Below are 10,116 nucleotides of genomic sequence, written 5' to 3' on the forward strand. Positions count from 1 at the left end.
TTGCAAACACTTCTACCACCCACTACTCATCAATTCAAAAGTCGATTACTAAAACCAAAACAAGAGCGACAAATTCTCCACGAAACGCATAGTGCATACGCGACGCCACAAATCATACATTCACCTGCCATATCGTCGTACCATTTAAACCTGAAGCGATCGCTTCATTTGCCACTGTCTCCCGCTTTTGATGCGGGTGGCTCACCTCTGCCACTTTTGCATCACCATCCCCCCACACATTTACACGCAATTCATGCTGCAGCATCACATGCACAATCCTTAGTAGTGGCAGCAGCCGCGGTAGCAAGTGATGCTATCACTTCTTCACCCATATCGACATTAACAACACCGATGGCCGCCGCCACCCTGCACTCTACTGCAAAACGTCCGTCGACTTTACAACTGCAGGTAACCGCGGCACATTCGGCCAGCACTACAACTCTGACGACTATACATACGGCAGCTCCGCAAGCACCAGCCCCATCCGATTTTAAGTACTATTCACCTCAGCGCAGTACCGATTCAAATCTTATGCGAAATTATCCATTCCATAAAATTCGTGGTATGCGTCGTCAATCGACGCAGTCGGTTGATTCACAAAAGGTGAACATAAGCGGTTATCAACCACTGCCGATGAGACCGCGATACAAACATCAAGAAGTGCTTTTCGAATTAAAATCACCAACGAATCGGTTAACTATTCGCGAGTGTGACTTCGGTGGTGGCGGTGAGCCCTGTGACGATGATCAATCCATAAAGGATAGTCAGATATTTCGTGTTAGTAAACGAAATCTATACATGAATCACCGATCACCGTGGAAAGAGCGCGATCGCTATTCCAATTTGTATGAGTACTCGTTTAATATTGATTTAAATTCAATAATAGAGGATGCCGCAGGAAGCGATTCGTCATAGTATGAGATGGGTATTGCCCAAGCTTTAATTAATACTATTACACTATTCAAGTTGCTGGGAATTAAAAGTGAAGAATGTAAAATGACAGTATTTTTCAAAACCTCAATTAAAAGAACAGTATATTTATTGTTGTATGAGTATAGAGTTTTAAAAGCAACGACTTTACTAAGTATTAAGAAATTTAGAATTCCAGTTCTTCAACACGTAAACTTTAAAAAAAATGAGGTTGTAAAAGTAATTGCATACAATGAAATTTATGATAAATGTAAATTCCTTTAAAATAGGATAATACGAAATATCAAAGGTAGTGCATATTTAGGTGCATATACATGTATGTATATATATATATATGTGTGTGTTTGTGTATGTATGTATGCACAAATGTGTACGTACTGCGAATTTATGCATGCGTATGTGCATCCCAACGGATATTATGCCTGTTCATGTAGCAAAGCTGTCACAAATTATCAACTTTTGGAAAAACTTTAACTTGCAACCAATCGCCAGTAAGTTATCGCTTGTTGCTGGATGCAAATGAAACTAATAAGGAGTATCTTTATGGGGTTTTTGTAGTTGAAATTGACAAACTAAACCTGTTTAAATATAAAATTCGAGTTGGACTACTGTTTTATTAGGCAATTGCTGCGAATAAACAATAAATAAACTATTCATGAAACTTGCAAATTGTTACTGGTTTTGCGATCATTTACTTTCTTGGATATTTTTCTCTATGAGAGAGAATTCTCCGAAATTAATTTACTGAAGAGTTTCTGGCAATTTTCACATGAACAAACCTAGTTTCGTGAGCTAAAAGTCCTGCCAAAATGTCTTCCTGAGAGCCCAGGCCGTCCACTTCGCATTACTTTAGCCTTTCTTTATTGTATGGAGTGGCATAAATTGAAGGGCTTCTGCTATCGCTACCCATAGAAGGGCTTCTAGTAGGGGTTAAAGTTGCTTCTTTAAGACATAAAAATCATACTTTTTAAGGCATTTATTTAAGGTTTATTCCAAATACATGGGTTTTATTGCAACTTATGCCATCTTCTGGCGCTGGTTATAGCTACGGTGACCATATTTGTGAGAGTCGAATACGAGACAAAAATTAATTTCGGAAATTTTGTCCACACTGTTTTCCCTGAAACAGTATCCTTAAAATACCATCACGAATTTCTGGGCTAATTTTCTCCAGATTTTTACCCCTCAAAATTTGAAGTGAAACGTTAATCAAGACTTTATATATACAAATTAGTGCTTTATGGCTTATTTGACTTTTATGTCCAAGGATATTTACAATCGATCCAACAAAAAATTGTTACTGCAAGTGAACCATCTTCCTATCATAAAATAGACCTAATAAACAATTTTGAGGGATCTTTCTATTTTTATGGTTTTTCGAAAAGTGGTGTAGTTAGCGTAGACTTAACGTAATGCCAGTTCAAACTAACCTATAATATCCGAACTATTTTTTCAAAACGTAATCTGAATCGAACAAATTTCTTTTCTTGTGTTCTTTTGGTACTTCGATTACGTTGTATTAACTCTTCGTTAATTACACCTGTTATCAGAATTGATGACGGTTAAAAGGAAGGAGTTCGCTGCCTCGAGGGCAAATTATTTACATAAAACATCAACGCTGCCAACAAAATTGATTTTATTTACCTAATTGCGTATGTATGTGTGTACATATGTGTCAAAAGTTGACAGCTGCGAAATATTTTCCCAAGCTTTCCCAGACTAATGCAAATAAAAATGGAAAGGATTCAGTCGAGTATGTATGCACAATGTAAGAGTGACATAGAAAGTTATAAGGGATCTACGGGTCCAAGAAATACATAGACTATTACTTTTTAGCGACTTTTAAGTAATGCAATGCCATAAACCGCAGCTGCACATAGAACAAATTATCTTCAAATATGGACACATTGACAAAAAAAAACGTTGCAAAGCCGTTGACGTTGACATCTGTGCGGTCGCTAGCTAGCAGCGATGGTAGGCTTTAAGATGTGCTCTATAACCAGCGCCAGAAGATGGCATAAGTTGCAATAAAACCCATGTATTTGGAATAAACCNATTTTTGTCTCGTATTCGACTCTCACAAATATGGTCACCGTAGCTATAACCAGCGCCAGAAGATGGCATAAGTTGCAATAAAACCCATGTATTTGGAATAAACCTTAAATAAATGCCTTAAAAAGTATGATTTTTATGTCTTAAAGAAGCAACTTTAACCCCTACTAGAAGCCCTTCTATGGGTAGCGATAGCAGAAGCCCTTCAATTTATGCCACTCCATACAATAAAGAAAGGCTAAAGTAATGCGAAGTGGACGGCCTGGGCTCTCAGGAAGACATTTTGGCAGGACTTTTAGCTCACGAAACTAGGTTTGTTCATGTGAAAATTGCCAGAAACTCTTCAGTAAATTAATTTCGGAGAATTCTCTCTCATAGAGAAAAATATCCAAGAAAGTAAATGATCGCAAAACCAGTAACAATTTGCAAGTTTCATGAATAGTTTATTTATTGTTTATTCGCAGCAATTGCCTAATAAAACAGTAGTCCAACTCGAATTTTATATTTAAACAGGTTTAGTTTGTCAATTTCAACTACAAAAACCCCATAAAGATACTCCTTATTAGTTTCATTTGCATCCAGCAACAAGCGATAACTTACTGGCGATTGGTTGCAAGTTAAAGTTTTTCCAAAAGTTGATAATTTGTGACAGCTTTGCTACATGAACAGGCATAATATCCGTTGGGATGCACATACGCATGCATAAATTCGCAGTACGTACACATTTGTGCATACATACATACACAAACACACACATATATATATATATNGAATAAAGAAAGGCTAAAGTAATGCGAAGTGGAGTGCGGTCTGGGCTCTCAGGAAGACATTTTGGCAGGACTTTTAGCTCATGAAACTAGGTTTGTTCATGTGAAAATTGCCAGAAACTCTTCAGTAACTTAATTTCTGAGAATTCTCTCTCATAGAGAAAAATATCCAAGAAAGTAAATGATCGCAAAACCAGTAACAATTTGCAAGTTTTATGAATAGTTTATTTATTGTTTATTCGCAGCAATTTCCTAATGAAACAGTATTCCAACTCGAATTTTATATTTAAACAGGTTTATTTTGTCAATTTCAACTACAAAAACCCCATAAAGAGATTCCTTATTAGTTTCATTTGCATCCAGCAACAAGCGATAACTTACTGGCGATTTGTTGCAAGGTAAAGTTTTTCCAGTAAAAATTTGCAGCTTCCGCTCCAAGAGAACTGCCATTTTGCTCTCTCAATTTCTCCTATTTTGCAAGTTTTTTGGGTACACGAACACCAACGGTTGACAATTTGTGACAGCTTTGCTACATGAACAGGCATAATACACATTTGTGCATACATACATACACAAACACACACCCATATATATATATATATATATATATATATATATATGCACCTAAATATGCACTACCTTTGATATTTCGTATTATCCTATTTTAAAGGAATTTACATTTATCATAAATTTCATTGTATGCAATTACTTTTACAACCTCATTTTTTTAAAGTTTACGTGTTGAAGAACTGGAATTCTAAATTTCTTAATACTTAGTAAAGTCGTTGCTTTTAAAACTCTATACTCATACAACAATAAATATACTGTTCTTTTAATTGAGGTTTTGAAAAATACTGTCATTTTACATTCTTCACTTTTAATTCCCAGCAACTTGAATAGTGTAATAGTATTAATTAAAGCTTGGGCAATACCCATCTCATACTATGACGAATCGCTTCCTGCGGCATCCTCTATTATTGAATTTAAATCAATATTAAACGAGTACTCATACAAATTGGAATAGCGATCNTTAATTAAAGCTTGGGCAATACCCATCTCATACTATGACGAATCGCTTCCTGCGGCATCCTCGATTATAGAATTTAAATCAATATTAAACGAGTACTCATACAAATTGGAATAGCGATCGCGCTCTTTCCACGGTGATCGGTGATTCATGTATAGATTTCGTTTACTAACACGAAATATCTGACTATCCTTTATGGATTGATCATCGTCACAGGGCTCACCGCCACCACCGAAGTCACACTCGCGAATAGTTAACCGATTCGTTGGTGATTTTAATTCGAAAAGCACTTCTTGATGTTTGTAACGCGGTCTCATCGGAAGTGGTTGATAACCGCTTATGTTCACCTTTTGTGAATCAACCGACTGCGTCGATTGACGACGCATACCACGAATTTTATGGAATGGATAATTTCGCATAAGATTTGAATCGGTACTGCGCTGAGGTGAATAGTACTTAAAATCGGATGGGGCTGGTGCTTGCGGAGCTGCCGTATGTATAGTCGTCAGAGTTGTAGTGCTGGCCGAATGTGCCGCGGTTACCTGCAGTTGTAAAGTCGACGGACGTTTTGCAGTAGAGTGCAGGGTGGCGGCGGCCATCGGTGTTGTTAATGTCGATATGGGTGAAGAAGTGATAGCATCACTTGCTACCGCGGCTGCTGCCACTACTAAGGATTGTGCATGTGATGCTGCAGCATGAATTGCGTGTAAATGTGTGGGGGGATGGTGATGCAAAAGTGGCAGAGGTGAGCCACCCGCATCAAAAGCGGGAGACAGTGGCAAATGAAGCGATCGCTTCAGGTTTAAATGGTACGACGATATGGCAGGTGAATGTATGATTTGTGGCGTCGCGTATGCACTATGCGTTTCGTGGAGAATTTGTCGCTCTTGTTTTGGTTTTAGTAATCGACTTTTCAATTGATGAGTAGTGGGTGGTAGAAGTGTTTGCAAGGAACACTTTTTGTATTGTTGATGTTGTGACTTACCGTTTTGTAAGTTATCATAACTTCGCGGCCGATATATGCCGTTACTGCCACCACCTAAAGTTGCCGAAGATGTATTGGACTGCAGATTTTTTATTTACCCAAAGAAGTCAGCAGGGCGCCGGCCAGTTTTCATGGTTTAAATTGTTCGTAATTATAAGTTGGGTGTTCCATGAGCGTTTCAGGGTCATAAAAGATAAAATGAATTTGTTTAGAATACATAAGTATATACATTTTTTTGTAGTAATATGCCTCACGGAAAGGTTTTTGCTTTCCCAAGCGAATCATACAATTTTTAATTAGTTTTATAGCTCACACCATGATAAAAAATATAGGCTCACACTAAAACGAGGCCGCGAGAGCAAAAATGGCCTAAAGGCAGTGTCACACGATTGGTACATTTCTACAGATTTGCACATTTTTTATATTGGGCTATTGTTAAAAAACGAAAAAATTGGGACGACAATTTTTTATGTACTCACACGATCTGAACAAATTACTTTTCGTGATTGGGATACAGAAAAATATTTGTGTATTCACATAATTTGCACAAAAAAAATCTAGGCAAATGCCTAATCGTGTGACACTGCCTTAAATCAAAACCTTTATTTGTACTTACCTATTTAAAATAGTTTCAAATATTATAAATTTCAAAATAAAAGTGACAAAGTGTAAAAGAACCAAAAAAGGGGGTTAGGCCACTTCTGCTCTCATCGCCTCAAATATTTTCTCTCAATTCGGTGTCATTCGGGAGCTGGAGCGCGTTTGAAATACTTTCAAAAAAGTTGGGAAAATTATTCTTTCATTAATATCTTGAAAATGAAAATTGGATTAACTTCATGAAGATTCTCTAACTGTAACTGTACCAAATTGTATACAAATTTAATAACATACACACATACACATCTACAGTGGCGGTCAAAAGGGGATGAATGGTGTTTCGTTTTTAATACATATTTACTATGATTTTCAAGCTAAAATTTCTTTGATATTTTTCTTTAAAAAATATGGTTCATGCTTTAACAAAACCTATATAAATCACACTTTCAAACTTTATACAGAATTTAAAGAATTAGTCAAACTTTATAATTCGCTTGCGAAAGGAGTCCCTCCCGTTTTTCTCTATTAAATAGTTTCGATCCATTAAATAGTTGTTTTTTAATGCACGATTTGTTTAGTAGAGTATTTTTGTGTAAAAGCACTTGCTCACCTCATCGTACAAGCGGGGTTTAATATCGTTTCCACCAATGTTAATGCCACCTCCAGCGCCAGAAATCACAGGTTGTGACGTAATCATTCCACTTGTACCAACGTGAGAAGCACTCATCACGTCGCTCAAGGGATGTCGTGGACTGGTATGTTGTTGCATTTGCAGAATATAATCATCTGTCGCTATCCCACGGCTGTGTAAAAGTTGAATACAAAATGTGGCATTATTTATATATGCAGATTATCGAAAAATTAACAAACCGGTCTATTAAAGACGGTGTCATGGGACCACAAAGTATATGGCAGCAATTGAGGCAAATATTCCCCCGTGAATACGGATTTATAGAGCGCTGCCCCCCTTTGGATGAAAACGATCCCTTGAGCTGCGTGTAAAAAATTTAGACACAATTAAAACCTCAATAAATGTATGAATGTTTATACATATATTCTGTTAATATTCGCTTACATCTTCATTTGTTGTTTGATCGCTTGTGGTGAGATAGGTATGGAATCCTGCCAAACCAATAACTGACCAAATTGAGAAAAAACAAATGAACACAACAATCACAGTAAATGGCGCCTTTTTTATCACTTCAAATACTTCCTGTTCTGCTTTCATCACTGTACAAAAGAGTATGTGAATTAATTGTCCCATTGTTTTTATTTTTTTGTTTTGTTTTTGTTGTCTAATTGTAACAGATGTACTTACATAAAACTAAATGTGTCACAGAGCAGGAAAATATAAATACAGCTAAAAATGCTAATGAGACTAGAAATAAGTAAAAAAACCGATAGTTTCGTTTCCCCACACAGTTACCAACCTATGAATATAATAAATATATTTGATTATACATACATATAATTAATTTACTATTCGCTATAAAATACGTGTATTTATATTTATATGTTAGCCTCCCCTTGCAATTCGATCAACAATACTCACCCAGGGACAGTGATGGTCAAACCGATCAACACAATTATCACACAAACTACAGTGGGAGGCTCGTGGAGGTCTGAAAATTTTACAAGTAAAACAATACTTCAGCTTCACAGTTTGTCCTTTAACAAGGACCTCTTTAGTGCGTGGCGGAGGCCGATATGTGGGGCTATTCAGAGAATTTGGCACTTCTGTAATAACACATGAAAAATATTAACGTAAATGATTAGTATTTACTCAAAGAAGTATTCAACAATTATTTGTACCAATTTGCTTTTCTATGTAGGCAGCCTCGTCGTGAGAGGCACGGGGTATAACACCAGGATCTGAAAAGGTTGTTCGTAGCAAGGAACTCATTGTAAAGAAGTAAAGCACTGCACCAACAATAGGAATGATAGGATTTATACGTGTGGCAAGGAACGGACAACTGAAAATTAATATTAAAAAAAAAAAAAACAGATTAAAACTTATTCTACAATAGATCGTTATAAGCCATTTATAAAATGTTTGAGCTGAGTAATTAAAATATATACTAATTAAAAGCACAGTTTTCGAATAAGGAGTACAACTAATTCTTTGAATTTTATGTATGTAGTCTTTCGAGTCTTGTATAAAGCAGAATTTCTAAAGAAAACGAGTAAGAGTCATTCTAGAATATATTAAGGTAGCAATATATACTACATATCGCTAGCTTAGCATGATACAAAAAAGAAGGTAGTTTCATTTAATGACATTCGTTGTTGTTGTTAGCCATTTGACTTTTAATAAAATTATGACATTTCATTAAATTCATGCTACCTGATCAGGAGCAGCAGTATTTTTTTTAAGCAGAAGATTTCATTAGTCCACTCAAACACGTCGAATATGATGAACCTAAAAATTAATGCATAATCTCGAAAAGGGGGGTGACTAGGTTTCAGAACGGATGAAGAAAGTGATCAAATTTATACTTATGCTAATTGCTTATCGGAGAGACGGTCTGCGCAAGCCGAACTCAAGTTTTTTGCATACATTTGAAATTTTAAATTCGCAATTTGTTGAAGTTAATGGTGATACGCTAACCACAAAGCCTAATTTTTTTGCAAATTGTGATGAGAAATTTAAAAGTAAATTTTCACGAATTTCATGTGAACAAATATTCCCAAAATTATAAAGTAAAACAAAAATAATTTTTCCCAATTTGTTTTTGTTTTGCATGTTAAGTTATGAGAACAATTTATTCACATGGAATTGGCGATCATAAAAGGATTTATTTGGAAAGAGAATTCTTTAGAATTAGATTTTTAAATTGCAAGATTGCATACACAATAAGAAAATGAAAAAATAACAACATAATGCTCTCGTGATTTTTATTATAAAATAAAAAGAATAATTTCATTGAAGTCTCCTTTAACATTACACATCTTATATATTTTTAATAAAAAAAGGTGCGACCCACGTAAGTAAAAAAATTACCAAGCACTAATAATGATTTTTCATTTGAAATATTAAATTGGTATAAATGTGGGAAAGAAAATACTCCGATTTAATGTTTTAATATTATCAAAGTGGCAAGGCCGTTGAGAATACTCACAATTTATGAAACTTCAAAAAATTTTATTATCCGTCAAAAGTTGTTTATTGAAACTACCTTATTTTTTGTATCATGATGAGTAGTCATCATCAATACCTATCTGAAATCAATAAAAATATTTTCCACAAATGTTATATGCTAAGCGAATAGCGATTAATCGCGAAAATTCTACCAGAGGGTTAGGCGACTCACGGAAGGTTTCAAGACCGGGGCGAACTCCTGTAAGAACAACAATGGCGACCTAGTGATCGATGTCCAGAATATACTTAAATTGTTGAGGGAACACTTTTACAACCTACTGAATGGCAGCAGCGCTGAAAGTAGTGAAGAAGACGAACCCGAGTCCCCAGTCGATGATGATGGAGTAGCTGTCCCACCGCCTGACTATGACGAGGTACGAATAGCGATTACGCGGCTGAAAAACAACAAAGCTGCTGGAGCTGACGGCCTGCCAGCCGAGCTATTCAAGTACGGCGGCGAGGAGCTGATGAGGTGCATGCATCAGCTCATATACAGAATACGGTCAGATAAACGCAAACCCGACGACTGGAATTTAAGTGTGCTCTGCCCAAACCACAAGAAAGGCCACCTCGCCATACGCGCCAACTACCGCGGAATTAGCCTTCTAAGCATAGGTTA

The 10,116-nt window shown here is 36.2% G+C and overlaps 1 protein-coding gene across 4 annotated transcripts in view; it reads right to left on the bottom strand.

The window, feature by feature from the left end:
- The window catches only part of app (Palmitoyltransferase app), a 68,465-nt gene that overhangs the window by 32,048 nt on the left and 26,301 nt on the right, over positions 1 to 10,116 (bottom strand). For all 4 annotated transcript variants that reach the window (XM_017616865.1, XM_017616866.1, XM_017616867.1 and 1 more), the window contains 7 exons: positions 8,171 to 8,331; positions 7,911 to 8,095; positions 7,677 to 7,788; positions 7,434 to 7,588; positions 7,229 to 7,350; positions 6,969 to 7,161; positions 5,762 to 5,840 (listed from right to left, as the gene is read on the bottom strand). In XM_017616865.1, coding sequence (XP_017472354.1) covers positions 5,762 to 5,840; positions 6,969 to 7,161; positions 7,229 to 7,350; positions 7,434 to 7,588; positions 7,677 to 7,788; positions 7,911 to 8,095; positions 8,171 to 8,331 — 1,007 coding nt within the window. The remainder of the gene's footprint in view (positions 1 to 5,761; positions 5,841 to 6,968; positions 7,162 to 7,228; positions 7,351 to 7,433; positions 7,589 to 7,676; positions 7,789 to 7,910; positions 8,096 to 8,170; positions 8,332 to 10,116) is intronic.

Source organism: Rhagoletis zephyria, unplaced genomic scaffold, assembly GCF_001687245.7.
Source record: "Rhagoletis zephyria isolate East Lansing unplaced genomic scaffold, Rhagoletis_zephyria_1.1 Rzeph_scaffold_01289, whole genome shotgun sequence".
In the NCBI taxonomy this organism is placed as follows: domain Eukaryota; kingdom Metazoa; phylum Arthropoda; class Insecta; order Diptera; family Tephritidae; genus Rhagoletis; species Rhagoletis zephyria.